General features: G+C 39.5%; 1 protein-coding gene and 1 long non-coding RNA gene across 2 annotated transcripts in view; one reads left to right on the top strand and one right to left on the bottom strand.

The window, feature by feature from the left end:
* The window catches only part of LOC135290581 (uncharacterized), a 29,074-nt gene extending 5,360 nt beyond the window's left edge, over positions 1–23,714 (top strand). The window contains exon 4 of the long non-coding RNA XR_010353345.1: positions 23,075–23,714. This is a non-coding gene — a long non-coding RNA (uncharacterized LOC135290581). The remainder of the gene's footprint in view (positions 1–23,074) is intronic.
* On the bottom strand, positions 17,874–26,500 carry ESM1 (endothelial cell specific molecule 1). The gene is made up of 3 exons (XM_064404499.1): positions 25,848–26,500; positions 21,871–22,026; positions 17,874–19,831 (listed from the first exon to the last, which is right to left on the bottom strand). The coding sequence occupies exons 1-3, from the start codon at positions 26,170–26,172 to the stop codon at positions 19,731–19,733; spliced, it is 582 nt and encodes a 193-aa protein (XP_064260569.1). The 5' UTR covers positions 26,173–26,500; the 3' UTR covers positions 17,874–19,730.
* Between the last annotated feature and the right edge of the window lie 669 nt (positions 26,501–27,169).

Genomic DNA, 27,169 nt, shown 5'->3' on the forward strand with positions numbered 1-27,169 from the left:
GCAGTCCTAGAAGCTGGTACCTGACAGACTTCAAGTCTTGATGCTTTATTTCAGCCCTGAGTGATAGAGGAAAATCTCAGTCATCAGTGCTATTTCAGGCAACACTAAGAAAATTCTTGATGTTTTCCAGTTCAAGCTTTGACCTGACCTGACCCTGCTTAATTTTAAAATCTTACCAGCAGGGTCTGAAATTGTTTTTTCTGTATCTAAGAGTTGAATGCATGTTTAAATGCTTGAGGCCTCTACTGTCAATATTGGTCCTCTGATTAAAGATTAATTGTTCTATTTGACCATTACACAGCTGATTTTTTTCTTGGCAGCCCTAGAAAATATTTCTGAAGGAAAAAATTATGGAAATCTGAGATCCTATGGATTTTTTTTTTTTATTTCTCACTAAAATATACTTTTAATAAGTACCTGAGAATCTTCAGTGGTGTCTGCTGAAAGTGGTGTTTGCTTCCCCAATGTTATTTTTTTCTCATTATTGCTGGCTAGAATCAACAAAATAATGTTCTCAAAAGAGACTAGCTATTACTCTTCCTTCCATTCTATCCTTCTCCAGTTTTATTTTCAGTTTTTATTCTGTAAAATCAAGGAATTCCTCTGCAAATACAAGTGTCAAATTTCCTAAACATCAGAAAGCAAAAATAGCCACAGAGAATCTTCTGCAAGACCCCAGCACTTTCATAATACAAAATGAGATAACTGACATGTAAACCTGGGAAAGACTCTCTCCCATCACTGATGTTTCTTTGGGCTGCACAGGAATATCAGGTTGATACTTTGATAGATTGCAATCTGTTTTCAGCAGCTGACCCAGACATAACATCATCATTTCCTGATTATATTGATATGTGTTTCTATTATTTGCTTATTTTGCGCCTTGAGAAACAATTCCTTTTTGTTGTTAAACTGTAAACAGCATAGCAAGGCCTCATATTAAATCATAATTATTTACCATGCTGTTCACGCACCTTTGTCCCTGGGGAATGTGGTGACGTGAATTTACAGGAAGATCGGGGCATTTCTCACCAACAGTTTCCTGTTATTGATATGCTTTTGTTTAGTTGTGATCTTTTTTTTACTCTTTCAGGTTCTCAGGGGAAAAATAAACAGGCACATGACATTAATCACAGTCCTTGGGTATCGTATTGGAAGTCTCACAAATACTTTCAGTGTGGAATTGTGAGCTAGGTTTGCATCTTTGGAAAACACCAATGACAGCTTATTGTTTGCTAGTACTTGCTCCCCTATTCTGATAAATGATTCCAATAATTCTTTAAAATTCTTTTGTGATTGTGTTCCTTTTTAGATGCCAGAAGGGTTCAAAAGTTTATGAAGACAACCTTGAATAGTTTGCATCTGTGCATGTAGATTTGCATAATTAGGCTGTTTTCATTTGAAACAAAATACAGACCACATAAGAAATACAGAGGTAATTCAAAAATCCAAAGTCCTTTCAGCAAATACTATCAAACATGGCCAAAAATATTTTCTTTAAGATAGTTTGCCAACTTTTTTTTTTCTTTAAGAATATATGAAGTCTATATTCTTTCTGCAAAATAATATTATTATATAAATTGTATTTACTAGTGTGTCAAAAGTCACCAGTATAATTATCAGGGTAGTTATCTAACATGTCTAAGATGTAGCTTCTAAATCTTTTTCAGTGGTTTTGGCTATTCTACTTTTATGTCTGTCACTATGGATATGTGGTACACTACTAGCCAAAAACCTTTGCAAAATATCTTGATTTTGTAATAAGGAATTGCAGTAGAACAACCAAGAAAGTTAGTAACAAACCAAACTTTGGGAGGTCTAGATATTTTTTCTTCCAGAGCATTGTAGAGATATTGTGGTTGTGGGCAAAATAACATTGTGTCCTAGAGAATGCACACCAGGAAGGCCACCAAGAGATAGATCTGTTGGCTAAAGTAAAGTACCATTAACGTAACTCACAAGTAATGTAATAGCTATTCAGATTCATTACCAAATTCTCAGGGTTTAATACTTTTGTTTCATCATTGTTAAATAGCATTTTTCTTAGCGTCTATGCTGTGAGATTTAGAGAAAAATCTCAGAGTCGATCCTACATGTCCACAACCTATTTGTGGCTGCAGATTTATTGTATTTAGTACTTAGTAATTCAGTCCTGCACTGTGTGTGACACTGTTGTTTTCCTTCATTTCTGCTGCTATTATTAAGGACTAAGAATAAGCTCACAAAAGCTGCATGCGATATAATTTTAATAAAAGTCATAGGACCATAAAATGCCTTCAGCTGGGAGCAACCTTAGAGGTCATCCAGTTCTAAAGAGAAAACTTCCACTATCCCAGGTTGCTGAGAGCCCCATCCAGCCTGGCCCTGAACAATTATAGGGATGGGGCATCCACAGCTTCTCTGGGCAACCTGTGCCGGTGCCTCACCAACCTCGCCATAAAGAATTTCTTCCTAAAATCTAATCAAAACCTTCTTTAAGTTTGAATCCATTCCCCCTTCTTCTGCCACTGCATGCTCTTGTAAACAGTCTCTGTCCATGTCATATAACTTCATACCGAGGTTTTTAACTACCTTCTTCTCCTGAAATGTTTTACTTCAGGTAAATGTTATGTAGATAACATGTAGATGTTATATTATTTCTTAAAATACTCAATTGTTCCTGTCCAGGCAGGCTATGTAATCTAGATGGCTCCACAAAAAGTTTTTCAATCCTGCTCCCATTTGATTTCTGTGAATTTGTCCTCATCTGTAAGCTCAGCCAAATGAGATCTGGCTGCTTTTCAGATGAGGAAATTCTGAGAAATTTCAGGTTATTAGGTTATTCTAGTTGTGACATTTTATTCTCTGGACTTCCACACCTTGAAAGCAAATTGCTGGTTCCATTACTGAATCAGATGCATTTCCTCCCAAAGCTATCACTTTAAGAATTCATAAACTAGGCAAAATTCCTTTCTCTTTGTGGTGAAAAAAAAATTACGAAACCCACAAATTATTTATTAAGTGGGCTATAACAAAGTTTTCTATTTAATATTTTTCATTAAGTGCAAGTATCCGTCAAGTCATAAAAGTGTGCCATCTCCCCAAGTCAAGATTTTCCATTCTATGCAAAGCTCAGGTCTAACAGATAAGTCCCCAGCACAACAGCGAGCTCACCTCCCACTCTCTGATATCACCCTTCAGAACCTTGGATTCTCTCCCAGCACGTAGTCCTTTAGAATCCATAAAGTCCTAAAGTCCCTTCAGTTTTTTTCCAACACATTGCCTTTTTAGCATCACCTGTTAGGGTATCAACTTCAAGTTGTACGAGCTGTGTCCTTGGCTGCACCTCAGCAATTTTGTGGCCTGAATTAAACCGTGGCTTAATATTTCACTCATACAGCTCATGTATTCTTCAACCTACTGCCAGACACAGCTGATCTGGTGAAGATGAACTCAGATAAAATGTTTTGGAAGTTTAGGAAATGCCTAATTCCCTAGTCATATCCACAGCTACACTCTGAATGCACTGTTTTAACACAGTTCTTCCTTCCTCAGTAAGGGTTTAAGATACAAATCTGGATCTTCTATTTAAGTACCACACAGGATGGAAAGTAATCAGAATTACATTTGATCCAAAATATTTCAGATTCTTTACTCCTACTGGTTTGGTGTTTGGAATCACTTCTCAGGAGAGAGGAAGGAAAAGAATCTGTCATTTTTCTGAGTCACTGAATATTTTGTTGCTGTTGTTTCTCTGTAGTTCTTGCTCTCTGGTAACTACCTCAAGAACCATTTCCAACGAGATGGTGAGACACTTGTACTTTTGTTATATCTCTCTGAAACATCAGTAAGTGATCTTGATATGTTTAACATCTCCCTCAAGATATTTCTATTATTATTCTTTCATTCCACAGGAAAAAGTTATTTCTGTTGTTGTTAAGTGCCTTTTGAAAACAGAGATATCAGTCATGATCATTACAGAATTATGACCCCAAATCAGAATACCTTTTCCTCTGCAAGGATGCTTTGGCCACTTTGATTTGTTTTATGTTTGACTAACAGATTGCTTTCATTTGTCACAATTAGGAGGAAAAATGTCCAAGATAACAGTCAAAATAGGAATTCAAAGGTCAGTGTTAGGTAGAAAAGCTTATTCACAAACTCTGCCCTGCTTCCAGAAATACAGAAGTTCTAGAAAACTAAACTTTCTCAAAAGCTAGTAAGTCTCCTCTGTTTCCATAGTTCAATGAGGTATTGGAAATTTTTATTTTCACACAGAATGTGCACTTATCTATTCAATCAACAACAATTTTACATATTCCTCTGCTTCCCTCATGACACCTGTATTTTCTTCTTTTTACTTCATACTGGTCTAATAACAATAAAAAGGTCCTTGATTTCCCTGCCACTGCATTTTAGGTTTGGGTGAGATGGTTTTTGTAGATCCCTTCCAACGGAAACAATCCATTCCATTCCATTCCATTCCATTCCATTCCATTCCATTCCATTCCATTCCATTCATCTTCCACTCACCAACTGCCAGATAATGTATGTCCTTGGTACTGTGTTATTGTTCACTATATCTGATATGTATATAAGTACTATTTTAACACAGGGCCCGGAAGAATGCTGTGGTATTTATCTCAGCTGAAAGACTGTGGTAGTGTTCACCTCACTTAACTCAGTCAAGTGCAGAGCAGAAAACTATTGGTTTTCTGTGGGTCCCTTCCAACCCAGAATATTCTGTGATTCTGTATTCTGTGATTCTGTGATCTATACTCCCTAGATTCCCTACATAATTTATAGAGAATGATAAGTTAATTGAGACAATTCCTCTCACCCTCTAAAGAACAAGAATGGGTCAGATAAGTGTGTACATTTGTTGTGAATGACCTGGGTTTACAATTGTAGAGGTTTAGAAGGAAAGCTAATAACTTTACAGCCGTATGAGCGCTTTAAATAAGAATTGTGTAGGTGGTAGATAGAGGGGAGAGTGGAGGGCTGGAATCTAACCTGCCCCTCTGGGTAAGGCTGCATGAGGTCAACCACAACTTTCAACTGCAATGTTGTCCACTGATGACATACATGGCTAATGAGAGCTGAGTCACAGCAACCAGGAGACTGACAAGAAATGGGAGTAATTGTGTGCAGACAGCCTCTCCATTTATCCCAGAGGTACCTACAGAATCCGATGAATCTCATTTGCATCTCATGTAGGAAAAGTTCCAAGTGTTTTAAAAGCTGGATGATGGAATAAAGTTTACAGTATTACTTATATTCCTAAATTTAAACACACCAGCCAGAAAGCTGATCTCATGTGAGAGCTGAGCTCACAGCCAGTGAGGTCTACCACAGAGAGTGCATTTTGAAAACATAAAACCCCACTATCTTTCCTCTTGAAAAATATTTATTCTTTCTTTTCCTAAGCTATGTTTTTCTCTGGCATTTTTCAGATATTTGTGCCAATATCATTTTACAACAGTTTTTGGCTCAGAATACAACATATTAAACTCTTCCTCTCCACACAAAACAAACAAATGAAAAGATAAACAGAAAAGCCTTTATCTGTTGTCTTTTTTTTTAACCAGAATTAAATAGCTATCCATTGTTATGATAGCCAAAAATCACTCATTAATGTTGCCAACAACATTCTGGAAAAAATGAAGAATAATATAGATGTCACTTGATAGTTTTCAGTTAAAAAATACCAACAACATAGTATATTATAATAACAATTTTACTTATATATTTTACTCATAATATTTGATGTGTAATAAATAATGATTTTACTTAGAGAAATTCATTTTAAAGTACGAAATGCTTACTTGCAGTTATAGTGGATTATGACATGATACTAAGGTGTATGTTTTTCATTATTTTTTATCTAGATTTACATCAAATTCACCAAGCTACAATTTGAAACAAATATTCATCAATATCCAAACCTGCAATGTTCCCAAAACACTTTGCTATTGCTTTAAGGAAAAAACGCAACACAATAATTCTTACAAATGTCCAGGTTGCATCATTTGTCAATTCTTTCTTTGATTCCATCTCGTTTCTTGCACTGCACTTTTAACTCCTCAGAGTCCATCCAGTAAAATCATATTTAATTAAGACATTTAGATCAGCAAGAGCTATGCAACACTTTTTCAACCAAGGGTGAAATTTTCAGGTGATTGACTACAAGCACAACCCCAGTAAAATTTATAGAGGTAGAGAAATTATTTCTTTCTTAACAAGAAGTGAACAGAGCACATGGCTCTTTCACTTGGAATCAGGGTTCTTTGACATTATGATTTGAGCAAATGACCACTCCACCAGCAGGTTGGTGCATCATTGTAGTGTTGGCTGTGTCTGAAGAAAATTGCCAAGACTTAGTGGCTCTGAATTTAGTCTGGTAAAAGTCTCCTGTCAGTAAAGTTTCTTCCACTCTGAACTGGTTTAGGCAGTGCCAACAAAAGTGTTCTCCTGCTCAGGTGAAGAAATGTTGCCAGCATTGCTAGAACAAAAAGTCTTTTGCAAGCAGACAGCAACAGTGTGGGTGCAGCATGCACTGCTGGTGCTGCACAGCTGCCAAGATGATGGGTGAGCCCCGCTTGTCCCCCAGTGCCTGCTTTGCCTAAAGAAATGGATTCAGACTGGCAGCAAGAGGAGCAGACTTCAGAAGGACTTGCCAGCCAGCTGCCAGGCTGCTTCCATGGATCCTCGATCCCCTAATCCATACATGCAAGACTATTACTGGTTATGCTCATGTTGGCCATCAGAGGTGACATCTCCAGCTGAGGAAGGACCATGACTTCAGGTTTGTGTTGCCAGGTCTCAATGATAACCTCCACACTGCTCATATGGCTCAAGCATTTTCAGGAGGGCTGTGAATGAGATGCCTGGAAAAGGCGTATGATGTATGTGGCACTCAGCAAGAAGTGTGCCTGAGACAAGGGAGACACAGCCTGGGAAAGGACCAAAGCAGAAGAGAAGTCACACCTTGGGGAATGAAAGAAAACAAGGAAACCAAGGTGGAGTGAAGTAATGAGACAGACAGAATCTGAGGAGGGCACAATCTGGTAGGCAAGACAAGCCACAGCTTTGCAGTAAGCATTGCTGGGTGTAGGTTTATGGTTTTCTCTTTCCTCTTGATTTATGTTTTCTTTTATTTCTCCCTAGAAGATTGAGTGTCTGTGTGAATTCAATGGCAAGGCTTCTTCTCCCAAACTCAGAAATACACTATGGTATTTGGAATTTAAAATTCCAACTTGCAAGGCACAAAGAAAGTTCTTTTCTGAAAATGATGCCTCATTTTAATAAAAAAATAAAATAAATATAAATAAAATAAATAAAATAAAATTCTCAAGAATAAAGAGAGATTTCCTATTCCACTGGTAAAGAGTGTCTGAGTTTAAACAAGATTTCTGGCTCTTTTAGAAACATATTTTATTAGTAATTGACTGTTTCTCAAATATAACTTTTGACTGAATAATTTCTTTCTTTCAAGCAAGAAGACAGCACCCTGTGGCTGATGAAAACATTTGCAAGTGCTAAGTGTACATATCAGAAAGAAAAATATTTACCTTTCATGAAGGCATAATGGCAAGGAAAAATTCTGAAGACGTTTTAAGCTGCTGCTTGAAAACTTGACACTAGGGTCAAGGGATTCATTCTTGCGTGCTTTACACCCTATGTATGAAATCACACTTGCGCTTCTCTAAGCACTTATTGGGGAGGCACTTCAGAAACAGAACATTCATCCTTATGAAGAGAATCTTAAGGCATAAACTTAGATGGTAGAGTGACAAATTATTTTCAAAGGATTAGCAGGAGACCTGAGCCTGTTTCCACTTCTCATCTGGTAGGTAACACTGGCTATATTGCATCAGTACATTGAGATATACTTTCTTCATTTTTGTACAGGAAAGGGAAATGTGCTTTAGAGATAAGGATGTGATCATTATAAAAGGAATAAATATGGATATTTTCTTAAATCACAAGTGTAGGACATAGTCATTACACTACAGTGCTAAAAGCTTTGCAGCTCTCAACACTGGCTCAATGTTCCTTCTATTTTTTTCTGTTTTCCTTCTTACATGTTTCAGATCATGGAAAGAAACTTATCCTTCCAAGAAGAACTGGACAGAAATAGTATAAGGAACTAAACAGTAGAAGTATAATTAAAGAATACTGTTTAAACCTGTTGTGTGAAAAAGGGAATAGATAATAGGTTTTAGAATGAGAAGGCATTTTTTTCTTACAGAGTTGGAGGAGAAATGAAACATGCTTTATTTGAGAAATAACTTTTAACTGCAGCCTGGAAAAATATCTGTGGTGATAAAAATACATAGAAGAACTTTTTATAATAAGATATTTTTTTAAATGCAGTCAGGAGGAAACCAATTAGCATAGTAGTGAGGCTGAATATACTGTAGCCTAGACTCAAGAAGAGAATGCTAAATAGGGGCTCAAAGAGCTGCTTTAAAAGAGACAGCAGTGTTACATAGCATGTCATAGAACCACAGAATGGCTTTGTTTGAAGGCAACCTAGGGGTCATGTCTTTCAAAGCCCCATACAACCTGGACTTGGACACTTCCAGGGGTGCAACATCTACCGCTTCTCTGGGTGACCCCCATGTTTTCCACATACAAGGTTATACTGCTTGTCTGATCCTCCTTCTGTGTAACTTAAGTCTTAGAGTCATAGAGGAAATAACAGGGATATTGAACTTATGTTGTGAGTTACAGGTGTGATACATCGCTGTAACCACTGTTAACCATAGCCAGCATTTGAAATCGAGGTGTTTGCATATATGAATACATAGCTGCCTGGCTCTAGATGTGTGTGGTTTTCTCAAAACAGCATGGGGTGCACAGTCCCACATGGTACTGGGACTTCTTTGTACTTTACTCTGTGTAAGTTCACAGGAAGACATGGTCTTTGTCCCAGAGCATTTTAATGTCTACCTAGAAACAATGGCAAGAAACAAAAGGAGGGAAGCAGAGAGGGAAAGGGACAATGAGGTCTCAAAGTTACGTGAGTCAACTCCACATACAATGGAATTGACCTGAATCCTCTGAAAGGCTCCTGGGGTAAATAGTTTTGCTGTCCTGGTATGTGTCCGGGCAGCTGGTGCTTTTACACAGCTTTGATGGTCTGTCTATTCAGTTTCATTCTGATGTGAAGGATGTTGTTTTCATTGTAAGAGAAGAGGGCCTGGTTTTGAGGAGGGAAGCAGGACTTCCACATTTACATGCCACTGAAATGAGTTTGGGAAATAAAACCCAGGACATACAGTGTTTTTGCAGCATGTCTGAGGACTATAACAGCAACAGATATTGGACTTATCTGTCCTTCTGGACTTCAATGCTTCTACAGTCCCAGCAAGTTCAGAGAGATATGGATATGTGGGGGGAGGCTATGGAGAGGATCTTCCTATGATTTAATTTATATTCCTTGAGAAATTAATAAAATTTAATTGCAGATGACAGTCAGTCAGTATAATTTATGTGCACCATCTGTCTTACATACAAACATACTTGTGTGAAAAATGCTAGGTCCCAAAATACCTGTGTGAATAAAAATATTTTCACATGAGTCTCTCTGGAGAAATTGTTGCAAAGATGCACACGCCTGCTGGAAGAAAACATCTCTCCAGAGACAGAGAAAACATTCATGACTGTTGAACAAACTTGCAGAGCTCTAATGAATAAATAAATTGTAGCAGTCTCATGCTCAGAGCTTCTTCATTGAAATTGTTAGGCTCTAGGATACAGAAAAAGTACACCTTGCACCATTATGGAGTTTTCCTATACCAAATTATAGCAAAGAGAACTAAAGCTAATTGACATTCCTTTTCATATTAAACCACAGAATACCTGAAGGTGTGCCTTGCAAATGTTTAGAAAGCACATCATGAAAGAAGATGATGCAATAGGTAGGTCACTGGTCTGGTATCCACCACAGCTGGTGAGAGCCCTTGCTCTGGCACAGAGTACCAGTGGGGTCCTGGGTGGGAACCTTGGCCTTCTCTTCCCTCTGCTTGCTGCCTTCAGTGCCTACAGTGCCTTTCTGTCTGTGAGTGTGGCCATGGGAACACACTAAGGACTGCAGGATACTTGTGAAACACTGGAGGAAGTAACACACAGGGTCAAAAAGTTTATGTAATGCACAGGGTTCCCCTGTTGTTTGCAGGAGAAAAACATTCCTACCTGGCTTGAAAAAATTCGGCCAGGTTCCTACAGATATTGCTTCTGAGCTTTTCAGGGCACAAAATCTATAGGTAGCTCATCTGCTATTTCTCCGTGTGAACACTGCCAGCTGAATTCTCAATGCTTCTGTCTCCTCTCTTACTAAGGATGCTATTTATAGCCCCTCTGGCTGCATTCCACCTGAAGGTCAGATTGTTTACAGGGAGTAAGGATATATTGTGTTTTTTAAATAGAGAACACATATTTTGATTCATTAAAAAGAACACCAGTTCTTTTCCCTGCACAAGATAATAGACAGACCTTACTCCTTACTCACAACAAAGACCTGGCTGCAAATCCAAAGCATTCCAGAGAGCAGGGATGGATAAAAAATTGGGAAAGTTCAGTAAGGGCTTTCACATGCATGCAGGAAAGTAAAGAACATCCAGCTAACAAACACAAATAAATACCAATGAATGCAATGGCATTTCTGTCCATTGAATACTTAACCCTCGTTTTATGTTTGTTTTTCTTGCAGTGACTTCTGTTCTGGTACTAAATAACATATGAAGTTTCATACTTTCCTGCACATTCTGCAGGCATGCTATAGCTCCCATTATTTATTTTCCAGTCACAGAATTCTTTACTATTTCCTTCATTGAAAGCAGGATTGGCTCAAGAGTTTTCAGGTTCTACCACCCCAAACAGAAAAGGAAAATGGCAGATACTGCATGAAAGTAAAATGTTGCTTTAGATATATTGTATATTGTATTTTTGTTTTGCCAAGTTTCATATGTAATACTGAAGTACTTCATGTCCTGGTGAAACAAACAAGTCGCTGACCGTAAATTATTACGGTTCTCACCTTTCTTCGCTGCGTTTTAGGTCTTCATCTTCTCCTTGTCTCAATATAACAAGGGGGAAAATGTCACAAAGATAAGAACTGGTCTCTCCATTCAAATGATTAAAAACATAAATAAAGAAATGAGCCATTCTAGTACTTCTATAGACCAGTCCTTTGCAGCATAAGAGCACATGGAACAGGCAGAAACTTACACGTGGACCTAGGTAATTCACATCACTGAGCAAAGAGACCTATTTTTGGCAATTAGGAAATCAGGTGTCCTGAGAAAGAAATCTTATCCAGCGTACGGTAAAAGAGGACAGTGTATGGCCAGTGAGCTGATTATAGGCTCAGGCTTAATTGGAGAAATAAGGTCTTCAGCCTCTCCTCTCCTGCTAATTCCAGCCACTGCCATGTCACATGTAAGTTGCACAGTACAGCCTGCCCCTGAAATGCAACCTTTCAACAGACCTTTAAATCTGATCTCTTCCTTCCATTACTGAAACTACTGCAAAGTTAAGAGCCTAAGGAACAGGGGAAAAAAGATTTTTTTTTAATTGTTTAAGTGTAAGTCATTGGAAAGGGCTGTTTCATACTTATCACCCTGTGAAGGCATCCAGGGAATTGGGATTGGAGCAGGGTAGGTAGGTCAGGCTGAGGTTTGCCCAGGCACATGGCAATTGTGACAGCTCCCTCCAGTACATGAAAGGAGCATGAAAGATGTCCATTACCTGAAGGAAACCTACAAGAAAGACAGACAGGCTTTTAAAGGGCATGTAGTGACACAACAAAGATGAGCTGCTTTAAACTGAAATAATGTAGGTTTGAACTGGATATTAGGAAGAAATTTTTACTGTGACAGTGGTTAGGCATGAGGACAAGTTGCTCTGAGAAGCTGTGGATGCTTCATCCCTGGAAGTATTCAAGGCTGGGTTGGATGGGGCTCTGAGCAACATGGTCTAGTGTAAAGTATCCCCCCCATGGCAGGGGGGGTTGGAGCTTAAAGGTCTTTAAGGCTCCTTTCACCCCAAACCATTCTATGATTCTGTGTGAAGAAAAGATGCAAACTCCACAGCTGAATTTGTTGATGTGCTGTGAACAGGGAGGCTCTCATGGCTCAAGTCAGATAATGAACTCTGTGGGCCCAGGACTTAAAGTTGGATAGTGCTTCTTAAAAGATTACCTGGTATAACAGAAAACCATGGGTTTCAAAAAATTAATCTTATTTCAGACTACAAGAAACTGGAAGGTGCAGGTGGACAACAAGTTCAAGGAATGATCAAACTGGGGTCTGCCCAACAATTCTGTTCACAGATTAGTCTTTCAGCACAGCACAAGTATCTCTGCTGCTGGCACAGTTTGAAGTACAGAAGAACGTCTTGTTGTTATAGATTTGGTCACTAGAAAAAGCTGCCAAATGCCAAGAAGTCCTAAGAAAAAGACTATCTAGTTTAATGGCTGTTAGGGAGCTAAAGGTCATTATGAGGAGCTTTATAAGGCTAGAAGAATTTTCAGCCTGAACCGATATGTCTTTTCTCTCTCCTTTTAAGAAGTTCTTCCTTCTTCCCCCTTCCCTCTTCCCCTCCTCAGTAAGGAGTTACGTTCTTACTGCAGCACAGGATGACTCTGTCTTATCATGTGTAAGGGTTGAGCTCAGCTACCACATAGTTCCTACGTGAAATCATCAAGTTCCAGGTGTCCCAGTACTTGCACACTTGAATCAGCTGAGGCTGATCTCACCTTCTTCTACTTTTTATGTGTCCATCCCTGAGATCAATAGAAAAAAGCCATCACACCATGATTATCTACTTAGCTACTTATTCAAGACAAAACAAAGCTACCTACAGACTTGAACACCTTCAGGACCAGGGAGAGATCTGGACCCAGGTATAGACCAGGTCACTGTATTGTTTTTGTGTGGCCAGGTTTTGGTAGAGTGGGGGACTATAAGAGTGGCTTCTGTGAGAAGCTGACAGAATCTTCCCCAGCATCTGACAGAGCCAATGGACACAGATTGGACCCACCACCGGCCAAGACTAAGCACATCAGAGAAGACAATAAGATCTCATTAACGTATTGAAAAAAATAACTTATTTAAGAAGGAAGAAAAATGATTTTGCAGATGTAATTGCACTCACAGAAGACCAGAGTGAAAATAATATGTGAGAGGAACAACCCTGCAGACACCAAGGTCAGTGCAGAAGGAGCGACAGGAGATGTTCCAGGCTCCAGAGCTGAGGATCCCTTGCAGCCCATGGTGCAGACACAGTGAGGCAGCTGTGCCCCTGCAGCCCCTGGAGGTCCCTGGGGATGCAGAGATCCACCTGCAGCCCCTGGAGGAGACCCACGCTGGATCAGGTGGGTGCCTGAGATGAGGCTGTGACCCTGTGGGAGGCCTGTGCTGGAGCAGGGTCCCAGCAAGGACCTGCCCACCCATGGAAAGAGGAGCCCCTGCTGGTAGGACTTGTTCCTGGTAGGACATGTGTCCCTGCAGGGAACCCCCACTGGAGCAGGTTGTGCTTGAAGGACTGCACACCGTGCAAAGGGACCCACACTGGAGTAGTTCCTGAAGAACTATACTCAGGCTGAAGAAGTTCATGGGGAACTCTCTCCCATGGGAGGATGCCCACACTGGAGCAGGGAAAGGGCTCCTCTCCCTAAGCAGCAGCAGGAACAATGTGTGATGAACTGAGTATAACTTTCATTCCCCATCTCCCTGCACCACTGCAGAGAGGAGGCAGCACACAGCAAGGAGAGAGAGATAGGAACAAGGTGCTTTTTAAGATTTGTTTTGTATTTCATTATCCTGTTCTGATTTTTTATTGGTAGTAAATTCTAATAATTTCCCCACACCAAATCTGGTTTGCCTATCACAGCATTCAGTGAGTGATCTCTCCATGTCCTTTTCTCATGAGTCTTTAATTTTATTTTCTCTCCACTGTCCAGTTGTGGAAGGGACTGACAGAGAATCTTTGGTGGTTACCTGGTATCCCAGCAATTATTGTAAAGCCTTGATAATATTTTAAGAAAATGTATACCAACCTTATTAATTTAATTAATGCCCAGGACATTTGTGCATAGTTTTCATCAAACATTGCTTTACTGGTTGCTTTAAGCCAGTTGTGGTGGTGGTGCTAAAGTGTTGTGGATGGCAGTGCCAGCCCTCACACTGGTCAGGGGAAGCCAGAGGTTGTTGCTTGACATGGCCACTGCCAAATTTCAGCAGTTTGAAGAGACTTTGTGAAGTAGAGAAGTGAGAGAACTATGGAAGGGAAAGAGATACTCTGCTGTTCACTGTGATTGGTTTTGTACTTTTTGTTGTATAGTGTCAATATTGGCAGCCCCAAGCTTGCAGCCTCTTTTGGGAGCCAAGTCCCAAGAAGTCATGACATCATGACATGTGCTGAAGAATTTATTCTGGGCTTTTTAACACCATCTCTTAGACTGACCACATGGTCACCATTTCTGAGTCTCTGAGTGCACACATGCAAGGAAATGCATTGCCCCATAGAGATGTTTATTGAGGGATAAACAAAAATTTTCCCCAAAAATCTTTGTATGTTTTTAGATGTCAGATGAGGTTCCTAACTAATTCTTTGCAGATAGGTCCTAGGCTGCTAGCAAAGCATTCATTCATTACACAAAATTTGTGGTACATTTTTAACAGGTGTAAACATCCTCTGTTCTGTAGATGTTACTTGGCCCTACAAGATTATAAGTACTTCAATATATTAACAAAGCAGGGGGGTGGGAAGACACAAAACTTCTTTATGATGCAATGTTCCACCACAGCTCACTTATGTTCCTTTTTTTTGTTAATTGCCACGCTGGGAAGTTAAGGTGAGACTGGGTACTGGTGGCTTCCCAGGTGGAAGGTGGAAAGTGCAGGACATACTTGCTTACAGAACAGGCTTGAGCTTTTTTTTGTGTGCTGCTGTTTTCTTCTGCTTATGAAGCCTGAGTATGTTAAAAGCTGAAACTAGTGATTTAAATTTCCTAAATGCCTTTAGAAAACCAAGAACTCAGCCACTGCCAAGAGAAACATGACTTCCTGAAACTGGACAGCATTGCTTGGGTTTCCTTTGAAGAAAAAAAAAAAAAAAAGAAAAGGAGGAAAAAAAAGGAGAGCGAGCCAAATGCCTGAAATATGTAAGACAGAGCTATACAGAGTTAAGGGGAAGCTACATAGGAAGCCAAGCAAAGCCCAAAATAAAGAGCAGGAATGGAAAACTAAAAATAACAAACAGGAAAGTGTGACACAGCTGCAAGGGCTCTGGTGCATTCTCCCTCAGCATTGTACCTTTTTTTTTCAGGAACATACTAATAGTGTGTTTGGATTTCAATGGCATTCCAAACTGTTATTTGTTCTTCAAAAATAGATGTTTCTCCTGTGAGGAAGAAAGACATTTTCAAGTAATGTTCATAGGATTTCAGTTGTTTCAGTTTATCAAAAAATACTTTAGTTAGGCTCAGTGTTTGCAGAGCAGAAAAACAGCATTTATTATGTATTTTTTTGAAAAATTAGTCTATCTCCATAGAATAACCAAGATGAGCTCATGCATAATCAACTGTTGCCCTTAATTTCAATTGAGTTTTTACTTAATAGCTTTCAAAAGTAGGAAGCGAGCAAGCGCATGAATCTGAGGTGCAATCACTTTGGAAGCATAGTGAATGGAAGGAGGATTAGGGAGGATTAGGAACACCATGTACAAATAAAATTAAGGAAATCTCTGTCTTTTTCTTCATCCAAACACAAGTTTGTTTGTTTACAGCAGAGCATTTTGTGGGACCCGGAAGGCAGCTCAGGGGACGTGGTGCTGCCAGGACTGTGGCTGGATCCCCGCTGGCGCCTGCAGAGAAGCCAGTCTCTCCAGGCATGGGTGCCACACACCCACCCAACCATGACTGAGGTACTCAGCACGTGTACAGGGGCACTGGCAGCTGCTGACAATGAGAGAGCAAGGAATATTTCAGCATTTGCATGTCTTGCTGGTTTAATACCGATTTGATTGGTAAACTCACCCATCCTGAAATAATTAAGCCAAGTAGTTGGGTTGTGCATGGTCTCTGGCCACCCAAAAGAGAGATGGTGCCACTTTTGGAAGAGAAAAAAGCCTGAACACATCAGTTTGTCAGACACAGTTTCTTGGACAGTGACAAACCCTTGTGAATATCACATTAAGGTGGACCAAATTGAAAATCATGACGCTTGTGAAGTTATCTGTCCAATTTGTGAAATTCCTATTTTTGGCAGACACAACAAGAACAGGAAATATTTACCAATTTTGCAGGTGTCAGGAAATATTTTCAAAGTGCTGCTGTGACCTGACAGTCTGTTTAAATAGATAGCAAGCATGTACATATATTTTAATTTAAAATATATATTTTGATGTATTTGCTCCATTATCTATGTCCTTGCAGGTTAGAGTGGCAAGTTCATACTGTTGCAGGTTAGAGTGGCAAGTTCATACTGTTAATCACACTATAGTGATTAGGTAGTGATAAATCTCACAATAACAGTGTGAACACAATAGTGTCTCCAATACATTATACAAGCTTTATATAATAAAATCATACATTAGAGTACATTAAAGACGTTTCTCACAGTTGATGTTGATAAGACTTTTTCATTAAAAGTTTATCTACACTGCAAATATATTTCTTATGTATTATTTGAATTGTGGGTGAAATATATCTGAATATATTTTAGGCTTCTCTATTCTATGTATTTCAGACACTGCTCTAAAACATTTGATTATATATTGTTTGAATTGTAATGGTGTCTGCAACACCCTATAATACAGACTCTAATGCAAATAGCATTAAAGCACACTTCTTATCAGTGTCATCACACATTAGATAAAAAATGAGAGTCTTTGCATATATTATATAGCTCACAGTTCAGCAGCTGAGAAAGTAACAGCTACCTTCCAGAAATGAGGCCTATTTGCCAAACATGTTCATACTGTAAGTAATATATGACCTCACAAACCAAATTAAACACTAGATGACAGGACCACATTCTGTGATGATCCATGTCACAGCTTTTACTTCAGGACTAGTAGTGGATTTGGCAGTGCCAGGTTAACAGTTGGACTCAAATGATATTAAGGTCTTTTCCAACCTAAACAATTCTACTATTCTATGGCTCTATGATAATTTCCACTATTTCTTATCCTGGTGCATTCCCATTGTCATTGGTAGCAACAGATAAATGCTTCAATGGATAAAGGGTAAAATAAAAGGATGAAATGCTGTAATTTCAACCTGAAATCTATTCTGTGTGCAACGAACTATCACTGAAGCAGCTAAAGAGATACAAAAGCATTTTATAAATTTGATGAAAAAGAGGAAAAATTGTCCAAAAATGCTTTCAAGGCTTTCTTCTCTATCTCCTCCCTTCTCCTGACTTGCCAGTTGTGGATTCACAAGTTATTCCTGTATGAAAAATGAAAGAGTATCAAAGAGTTTCTGGCTCTCACCAGAGCTAAATAGTCCCTGGCATGGTAATGGCCAGGCCAACAAGAAAAGACAGCTTCCAAATCCTTCCTGTACTGGGATTGGCCAAAAAGTGGCTGTTCCAAGTAGGCAGCTATGATCCAGCCACCTTGTTTTGAAGATGAAGGTGGTTGAAATGGTGTGGACACAAATTTTTCTGTACATGGGACACCATTTTTTTTCTGCAATCATGAATGGTCACAGAAATTCACTGAAATAGATGCAGATGTCGTAAAGCTGTTTCTGTGGATTTGAGACCAAAAGCACACCTCACCTGCATGCACAATGGCTGTACCATCACCAGCAGGCTTCCTCTGTCTTAATAGATAGACACAATAAACAGTGATGCTTTCAGTTGTTGTTTTTAGGGGTTTTTATTGAACAATAATAATATTACACTCTTTAAAACCAACTGACTTATTAGATTTACATTCAAGAAATCATAATGTCATTTATGGCATTGTTGGAAAATATTAATAATGTATGCAGTATTTACTACATTCTTTAAATATTTCTCATCAGTGTGCTGGAAGACCACAGGTTTGATCCTGCCCTCACTGAAATCAAGAAAAAAATTACTTTTGATATCAGTAGATTAGAATCAATTCACTTGCTAGTAAGTAGCCCAGGAAAACATTATTCCCTCTCAGATCCTAACATTCAATACTGGCTAAGATGTGGTATTATGCTAGTTTGAGATTTATGTTTATATGTCTCCAATTATCATGGCAAGAGAACCTGGACTTTCATCATGGCATTTGGATGTCGACTGCTGTCATCATCCTCTTGTTCCAGATCAGCATGATTCATGCCTGCTTTCCCAGGTGAAAGCATCCTGCTTTCACAGATGTTGACTTTGGATCTCTTTAAAGGCATTAGAGTTTCTGTTGTTCATAGTTTTAAAAGCATTATTTCAGATGCTGAACTAAACTCTGGCTGCTGTGCTGCAGTCAAAGCTCAGGTTGATTTCAAAGGAAATGTTAAAATCAAGCCACACTTCCAATGAGAGTGCTCTGTGTTAGAAGGCTATTCCTAAACTCATGGCATCCAAGTTCACTCTGACACAGCAACATCAATTTTCATTGTCTGTGGATCTGGTTGTCTTCAGGCATATTAGCAAGCCCTTCTCAATGGTGATTTTTAGCTTAAACAATTATCACCCAGCTTAGACTGAATGAAGGGCTGCCTCTTCCTGCAGCACTCTAACACATACAAGTTTTTCTCCTGGCTGAAATGGGACCACTTGCTCATGCAATTGAGAAACAAAGGACTGGGTACCAGAATACTGTAGTCTGTGGCTGCACTATCACTTGCTGAGAGTTCAAGGCTTCCCTGGTTCAAATAAACTCCCTGTGAGTCACATCTGGGCCATAGCCAGTAAAGATGGAAAGCATGAAGGTCCCTTTGCTGGCCTCTCACCACTCTTCCAGAAAAAATGCAGATATCACCTTAATGACACCAACTAGCTGGTTTATAGAAATATATATATTTAAATAATGATAAGCAGCTTCTTTTGTTTCAGATCCCCTTCTACAAATCGGTAGAATTTACCAATCTGCTGTTTCTCTGTACAAAATTTAACTTTAGAAATTCAACTAAATACAATATATGTCTGCAGTGTCTTGCCTAAGTTATTCACAATGTATAGACAGAAGTGCTGGATGTTTTCTCTCTGAAAAAAAGGCATATTTGTCTCTGAGGAATTGTCACCAAACTTCCAAAAACTAGAAAATTCTTAACAACTAATGTTGGTTTATTTAATTTACACTGTTGTGCTTTTGTTGTTTTTATTATTATTGAACAGGGGTGTTCCTTCCATCTGAGGTGTTGTTTATATGTGTTTCTTTCACAATGGTTCCACATCAATAGTATCACTCACCCAAACTGTCCCCTTCATTCAGTGAGAGATTTTCCAGCATCAGGCTGGCAAGAGTCAGCCTCTGGCACTATTTAAATGATCATGTTGGGTTTTCAGTATTACTATACATTCAAAAAGCCACGATACATTTCTCTGTTCAAATACTTTTCAAAACAAATATCAAAAGTAATATACACTGTACAGTCTATTTTTAAGTAAACATTTTTCTCATTAAAAACGGGTCACATTTAAGCTTCAGAGATTACATATTCATACATTATAGATCTACTTTGTTCTTAAAGTGTGTTGTTGCATATCCAATAATCTGTGAGAAATGCATTCACTTGAAAGTCTTACAAGTGTAAGTAAATATCAGCGAGGGTTTAGCCATTTCATTACTGGAGAGCGAATAACTTTCTCTTTAACGAATTCCTCTTTTACAGAATTTCCATCCCCTGATGCCATGTCATTGTCTGAAAAAAACACAAAAGTAAAGGTGGATTTCATGAACATGAGAGCTTTAAAGTATTATCCTGCAGCAATGTCCTGGTTTTATGAATACTTTGGAAAATCCTGAACTGGTATGTTTGCAGAAAACTCAGTAAATTACCTCAAATTACCTAGTTGCAAAATTTCTACCAAATTAAGGCATAAGTCATATCTGGTTTCTAATACTTTAAGCATAAGGCTGATGAGTTGACTTCAGTTTCCAGTTCTGACTGTAACACTCACTGCAGTGTGACACAGGACCAAGCAACACATCCTCAATAACTACAGCAGTAAATTAAACCCCTGCAGCTATTCTCTGACTGAGGCCAGCTGGCACAGAACAGCCTGGTGTGTGCCACTAACTCTCTTACTCTCCAAAAATAGGTAAAAGATACTCAGTTTGTCAACTGGAAACAGTTCCTGGCTGAGGCTTGTTCCTAAGCTGTGACTGAGGTTGTTTGGCACAGTTAGCTGGCTGGGGACACAGAGTGCAGTCCACTGCCCCACTGTTTGACCGTGAAAGGAGTAAAATTGGAATGTACAGGACCTCTGACACCTTTAAGTTTGCTAGACATATGCAGGCATAGTGGTCTTTTCAGAAAGTTGCCTGTTTAAAACACAGAAGCATTTACAGCTGTTTTAATTCACTGATGATCACTTAGATGCTATAGTTACCTCTGAAGACCACTTTCAAATGAAACCCTGTGTGACCACCCCATGGACTACTGCTTGTAGTGTCCCTGCTCTGCTAACAGTGACAGACCTCTGAGGACAGAGGTAACTGGGAAACTTTTGCAAGGGTAAAAAACTGTTTGTTTCCATGCAGTGGATATCTCATGCTGGCTGGATAAATCAAGCAGTTAAACATTGAGGCAGCAGAAAGTTTGGGACCAAAGGAAAGTGAGAAAGAGAATAGAGGAGGAACTGATGCAAATAGGCTGTCTGGGAAGGTTTGGTTTATAGGCTAGATAGAGAAAAAACTAGCACACTCATTATTTTGGCAGCTTCAGTAATAAATAGAAGAAGGAAAGGCAAAAGAGCACAATCATGAGCAAAAAAAACCAAAAATATCAGGGCTGATTAGGCTTGCAAGAAGTTTTTTTGGAGATTATTTTAAATGTGATGTCAGCTGCAGAAGTTTGCTTCAATCTAACTTTCTCTAAGCAAAGAAAAAGAGAAAGAGAAATCTTGTATTAAGACAGCAAACTCTACACAGCTTAATATAACAGAAGAAAATTTTAAATTTGCACACAAGCTGCAGTTGCAGAAGAAATTAAATCCAAAGATTTTTAGGTGAAACCCCATAAAAGATGCCAATAGACCTAGAATTAAATCTCTGGGGTTTTTTTTCTTCTACACATTTGTATTTGTTTCGGTTTGTGTTCATTTTAGAGTAAACATCATTCAGTCAAACACATTTCAGTATCATCAGGTGTGAAAAATGTACTTAATCCCACCTCTACAAACTTAAGTGATCTTTACTTGGTGCATCAAAAACACTTCAGGTTGTCACATTCCCTGTTTTTTTTAATTTTTATTTTAATTCTGGACAGACCTATTACAAGCTTCAGACATAAATGTAAACGAAATAAATTATTCCAGTGATACAGTGACAAATGACTATAATAAAACATTTAATAAAAATGTTCACTGACAGCTGAAAACATATAATGCTCTGTCCTCATGGGGAAAAAGAAACCATGTTTTTACTATCTAACACTAATAAATGCAATGCAGTGAAATCCTGAGCTGACATGCAAGCCCTAGCACAGCCTCCTGCTTCACAGGTGATGTTCTGCTAGCACATACAACAGTTGCAAAGTATTTCAAAATGTTTCTAGCATGTGTCACCACTCGCCTAATTCCTTGCCACATGTTAAGGAATAAGAAAAATAAACCTACCTTGTGTTGTTAATGGTTTGCACAGCTCCACCAAAGTACCCGCCACTCACACACAGAGTGGTAGTACTCATAGGAAAGGTGTTTTCTGCTAAAATCAACTGTCCCACAAAGTCTTACTTACCTGTGTGTGAAGATATTTTTCGTCGATTTGGAGGCTTTGAAGCAGAAAGTTGAAAAAATGGGAACTTCAGACACTTCCCTGTTACTCTGTCACAAATGCCAGAGGGACAGTTGCAGGTTTTCCTGCATTCCATTCCATAGCTACCGTAGGGACACTCTGGAAAAAAAAATACAGCAAAGCAGTTTTCAGTGATCCAAGTCAGCTGCTGTCTTAATAGCTAGTCTGCTTGAAAGTGGAAAACCTGTGAGAGGAGGTCAGCTAGACCTTAGCTACAGGATTTCAGCATGCTGACTGCTTTTCTACAGTATTTTCTAGTATTAACAAATCTTGACACACTTTAGGTATATAATTTCATTTCCTGTTACTTATTTACAATGTGCTACTGGTAATCCTTCTCTGAAACACTCTTAGATTTAAGTGCACTCTTACATTAAATTGCCTTAGTTAAAGGCAGTATGAATATGTAGGTATACAATTATAGAAGATTTAGTTTAAGGACTAGAACTGAATTTAGAAAGGAAGATAACTCCAGAAGCTGCCTGAACCCACTCTGTGGTTCACTATGATATTATCTGACTTTCATGACTGTTGATGTTTAGAGCTGCAATCTGATGCTGACGCAGGGCTGCTGTGGCCTGGGCCAGCAGTCTCGGAGGAGGATGCAGCCTGACCCTGAGGAGCTATCCAGCAAACTCACCATCCTCCTGGAGATGCTGCTGGGTCCTGGGAGTAGCCTCCCACTCACCACCTTCTCAGACAGCCAGGTTCTGCCTTCCCATGGCAGAACCTCACCTGCATCTCCAGCCTAAAGAGTGGGTATGCCCTGAAAGGCTCTCTGGCACTAAGGCAACTCCCTGGTTATGCTGTATCTGGTCACATAATGCCCCAATTCAAAACTCACATCCCTGAACAAGCTTGAGGAGGAGCACTACAATGCAGTTTCTAGGATGGGAACAAATGTTTTCCAAAGAAAATAAAGTTACAGGAGATTTATAAATAAAGGTACAGGAGATTTTCCCTGTCCCATAGCTGACACATATCACATGCTGGGTCTTATAATTTCCCAGAGGGTTTAAACTAGGGGCTACAGTCCTTGTCTTCCTCTGCCTTGCTGTTGAATAGGATACCTTCCCAAAACCATTGCTAAAGAGGCAGAGACTGGGAAAATCCATGTCTAACACATCCTTTCCAAACCCACAAACAGGTGATCATTCCCAGGAGAGGTTTGAGATATCCCAGGAAGGGAAGATCTGCAGAGTTTCTGATTCACCTCCTAAGGGAAGATGAACGACTATTCAGCACTGGACCAAGGAGCCATCTAGCCCAGGCCTCCACAAAACACTTAAGAAAGGTGACCATAGTAAGCATAAATGATACCTCTCTCCTCATATTGTCTCTCCTTTCCAGCTATGAGACCTCCTGATCCAGACATAGTTTCTTTGTGTATAACAACCCACAATAAAATCACCCTTTTCAGTTTGTTCTGTCTCCTCTTGAATGAATGCAAATTTCAGCTTTGCCATACAGCCTAGGTAATATGAAAATCAAGCTAACGCACTGTAGTTATATAGTTATAGTGTAGCCAATGTTTTTCAATTCTCTGTGTATCAAATGGATATATGGATTTGTTCTTATAAATTAAAAGCCCTAGAAGATCAGCCAGTTCCCTGAAATGGGCTGCACAGTGAGTTACTCCAGCAGGGAGAATCTTACTAAGCCTTAGAACATCCCCCTTCCCAAGAATGGCCCTTTCATCCGCTGCTTGTCCGCATAAAACAAAAACAAAATCCAACCCAAGCAGAACTGTTCCCGTGTGCATATCATCCCTGGGAGACCAGCAAAGAGCACACACTACATGCAGCATCAATCTGCCTGCTACAGGTGCTCTGCCTGGAGAGGTGGGATGCAAAGCTATGCACAACAGCATAGAAACAAGTCTGAGCCCAAAGCACTTGGCTCTGTGTAGAATAATCCTGGCATTGATGCAGCTTTTTAGATTTCGTGAAACTGAGATCTGAGTAAATTTGTCTTTTAGAAGGTTTTTTTTTAAACAGGATCCTGTTCCTAAATAAATTGCAGATAACTCTCAGTGTTTTAATGGAAGCAATGGCAATAAAAAGTAAATTTTTTCAGGCCATAATGACTTTACTATTGATAATAGTACAATGCACTCTCCTAATAATAAAAGTTTCCCCAAAAAATTTTCTGGAGTATACACTGCCCATTTTAGAAATAAGAAATTGAAAAACAGAGAGTTCAGATCATTTCTCCAGAACTTCAAAGTAAATTGGCAACAGGAAGCCAGAGAGAATTTAGCCATCCTGCATCTGTCACTTATTACAAACATGGAAGTTATTAAAATGAGTGAGTGACCTGGTATCATATCTGCACATGGATATATAAAATAACAATGTCTGGCCCCAGGGAGAGATTGTGCTCTTTCAGAGCTGAGATGAAGAAAGAAAAATAATTCAAAATTACATCTATAATATTTAGTGGGAATAAATATATGAGGAAGAGAAGTTTTAAAAACCAATTTAAATTCTAAGTCAAGATATGGCTTTACTGAAATTAATGAGAGTTTGTCCACTGACCCAAACTTTTACTTCACGTTTTCTACAGAGCACCCAAGATTCAGCTATGGGGATTCAGATCTCAAGTCCCATAATATTTCTTTTTTCCCATTCAAAGGGTGCTATTGCAAAGAAACTCCTATGAGGAAAGTGAAAAGTACACACTAATTCAAAACAATTGTTAATGGAATTATAGGCAGTATCTTGCACTGTGGTGATTTTTTAATAAACTGATAATCAGTCAATTATCTCAGAAAAAAATTTTCCTGGTGAGTGCATGAAAGGTATAATCTTTATGTGTAAGTTCTACTCATTTGCAATAAAGTACTATTTTGGGTTTCATACTCATGAACATGAGTTTATTTTAAATAAGGCAAAAAAGTGTTTTGTGTATGTGAATCAGCCTAAGTGATTATTGCAGCATCAGGTCCTAAGTCATTACTTTAACTGAGTCTATTAATACTCCTGATATTTAACTGCCAAGATATTCCCACTTTTAAGGAAGTTATTCTAGGGCTTATCTGTGTTTGCTTACTGAAGTGGTACACAAACACAGCAAAACCCACTGCATTCATGCTTTGCAAACTCTTTTTTTTAGATAGTTTGTTTTTTAAAAGATTCACCCTGCTTCTTATGAATATAGTACCTTGTCACCCTCTAAAGATTCTCCTCCATTTTAAATTGAGTGAGAATAGCTCCTAAATGAAAAATATGATTATAGCCTCTGACTAAAGAAATCAGCATGCAACATACCTGGAAAAAACTGAATACAGTGCCTGGCTGCTCATCTCACAGTCAGATTCTGTTCTGCTATTGTCATCCTTCAGGCAGGAGGGTTTCTGTTTGCCTCCCCTGACCACATCCCTGGGATGACTGAGCACCTCAAAGGCAGGACTAAATCAAAGAGGACAAAGTCTCCAGGCACTCAGGCCGTGCTGCTTTCTCCATCCCCCAGACCCCAGTGTGAGTACCTAGTCCCTGGGCAGGCAGCTGGCAGTGCCAGAGGGAGCACCACACCCAGGAGTGTGCAGCTGCAACACGGACCCTGTGACAAGGTTGGACTTGCAGGATTAAAGTCTTAATAACTTATAGAAAGCCACCCACCAAATAAATAGAAAGAGCAGAACTAGTGCCTGGGTGTCTCAAGCTCCAGTCAAAAATTTCATCTCCAAGCACACCCTGTCAGTATTTCCTCACACATGTCCCCAGGTGTAAACAATATCATCACATTAATAAACCTGCCCCAGTACATGTAATGCCTTCTAATGACAGCAGGTATTTTTCCCCATTTTCCTTAGTTAAGGGACGAGCTGTAAAAATCCCATTTTCCAGCAAGAGGCAAACTCTGCATGTGTGTTGCTGTCAAATTGCCACAGCAGGTGCATACAAAGTGAATATCTTTACCTTTGCAGATACCAAATTCATCACCAAAGTCATCCTCCTCAGTGTAAAACTGGCACTTCAGCCCAGGACCACACTTGACACCATCCATACCCGAGACAGTACGGTAGCAAGTCTCGCCCAGAGCAGCTGCACACACTCTGCAGCAGCCACAGTCATCCAGCACCGTTCGCTTGCAGCGCGCGGTGCTCTTGCATGCGTTACTGTCACAGGGATCAGGGCAATCTACTGCGTATTTCGCACTCCAAGCAGCTCCAGCAGGCACAGGCATCAGGAGGAGTGTGAGGAACAGAAAGCCCTTCATGTCTTGCAGGGGTAAATGCTCCATCCCAGAGAGCAGGTCTCAGTGCTCAGCCTGCTGGTGCCTCTTGCCGAGGGAAGCGGCGGTACAGAATCCAAAGTGGTAGCTGCACACATCAGCCTACAAGTTTATGAGCTTTATAAAGTGTGTTGCCCACATGTTGCACCGTCGTCAGCTTCCTCAATCCGGCAGCGCTGCTCCTGCCAGCCTCCCTTGTTTCAGTTTATGAAATCCAGGATGAAGGTTGGATTAGCACTCTGCTGCCATCCAGGAATTGAAAAGCCTGAGCTGATGTAATCTGTTATGTTTAGTTGGTTGTTTTGCATGAGGACTAAAAACTCTCTCACATCCGTTTCAAATGCTCAAGGACGTCTGCCAAGAGTAAAAAAAAAAAAAAAAAAAAAAAAAAAAGTAAAAAAACAATCAACCCCGAGGAGGTTGCATACCTTCCTGCAGGACAGGGATTGCTCTGACGCTGGGCACAGCGCTGACAGGAGAGCTCTGCCTTGCTATCACAGCATGTATGGCCAGAAGAAAATCACACTGAATCATCTTACTGCTGAAAGAATAATCTTTAATACAACAAACCTTTGCCATACTCTTTTGGGGAATGTGGACGGTTATTTTGGGGAATTAAATGAGATCATGTCATTTAACAGCCAGGCTCAGATTTTTCAGTAGTTTTTTCTGCCTGCATTGAAACAGTACTTTTTAATCAGTGTTTAAGTGGAGGTGAATTAAACATTTCACTCAAAGATTACTGCTAGAACTAAAAACTGGTCAGAATAAAAACATAATTTTGTGGGATCTTTGCAGGAAGTTCAGGAGAATGAGCAATGAGCTGCCCCAACTTCACAACCAAAGGGGAAATCCCCATCCATCATCAGCACTGTCTGCACAGCGTTAACATAGATCCAGGGGGCTGATTCTTCTCCCCTTACACCACTTCTATTCTGACAAACTCTCTGGGAAGCTCTGATGTTGCTCTTCAATGAAATCGATGCAAATAAACAAAAAACAAATC

This window comes from Passer domesticus, chromosome Z, assembly GCF_036417665.1.
Source record: "Passer domesticus isolate bPasDom1 chromosome Z, bPasDom1.hap1, whole genome shotgun sequence".
Taxonomy (NCBI): domain Eukaryota; kingdom Metazoa; phylum Chordata; class Aves; order Passeriformes; family Passeridae; genus Passer; species Passer domesticus.

Bases quoted from the DNA above. Each gene is read 5' to 3' on its own strand.
- ESM1 (XM_064404499.1), bottom strand. From the start codon at position 26,172: ATGGAGCATTTACCCCTGCAAGACATGAAGGGCTTTCTGTTCCTCACA. The intron at 22,027-25,847 runs GTAAAGATATTC...TTTTTTTTCCAG, and splicing joins TGAATTTGGTATCTGCAAAG to AGTGTCCCTACGGTAGCTAT. The intron at 19,832-21,870 runs GTAAGTAAGACT...TGTTTTTTTCAG, and splicing joins AAAAATATCTTCACACACAG to ACAATGACATGGCATCAGGG.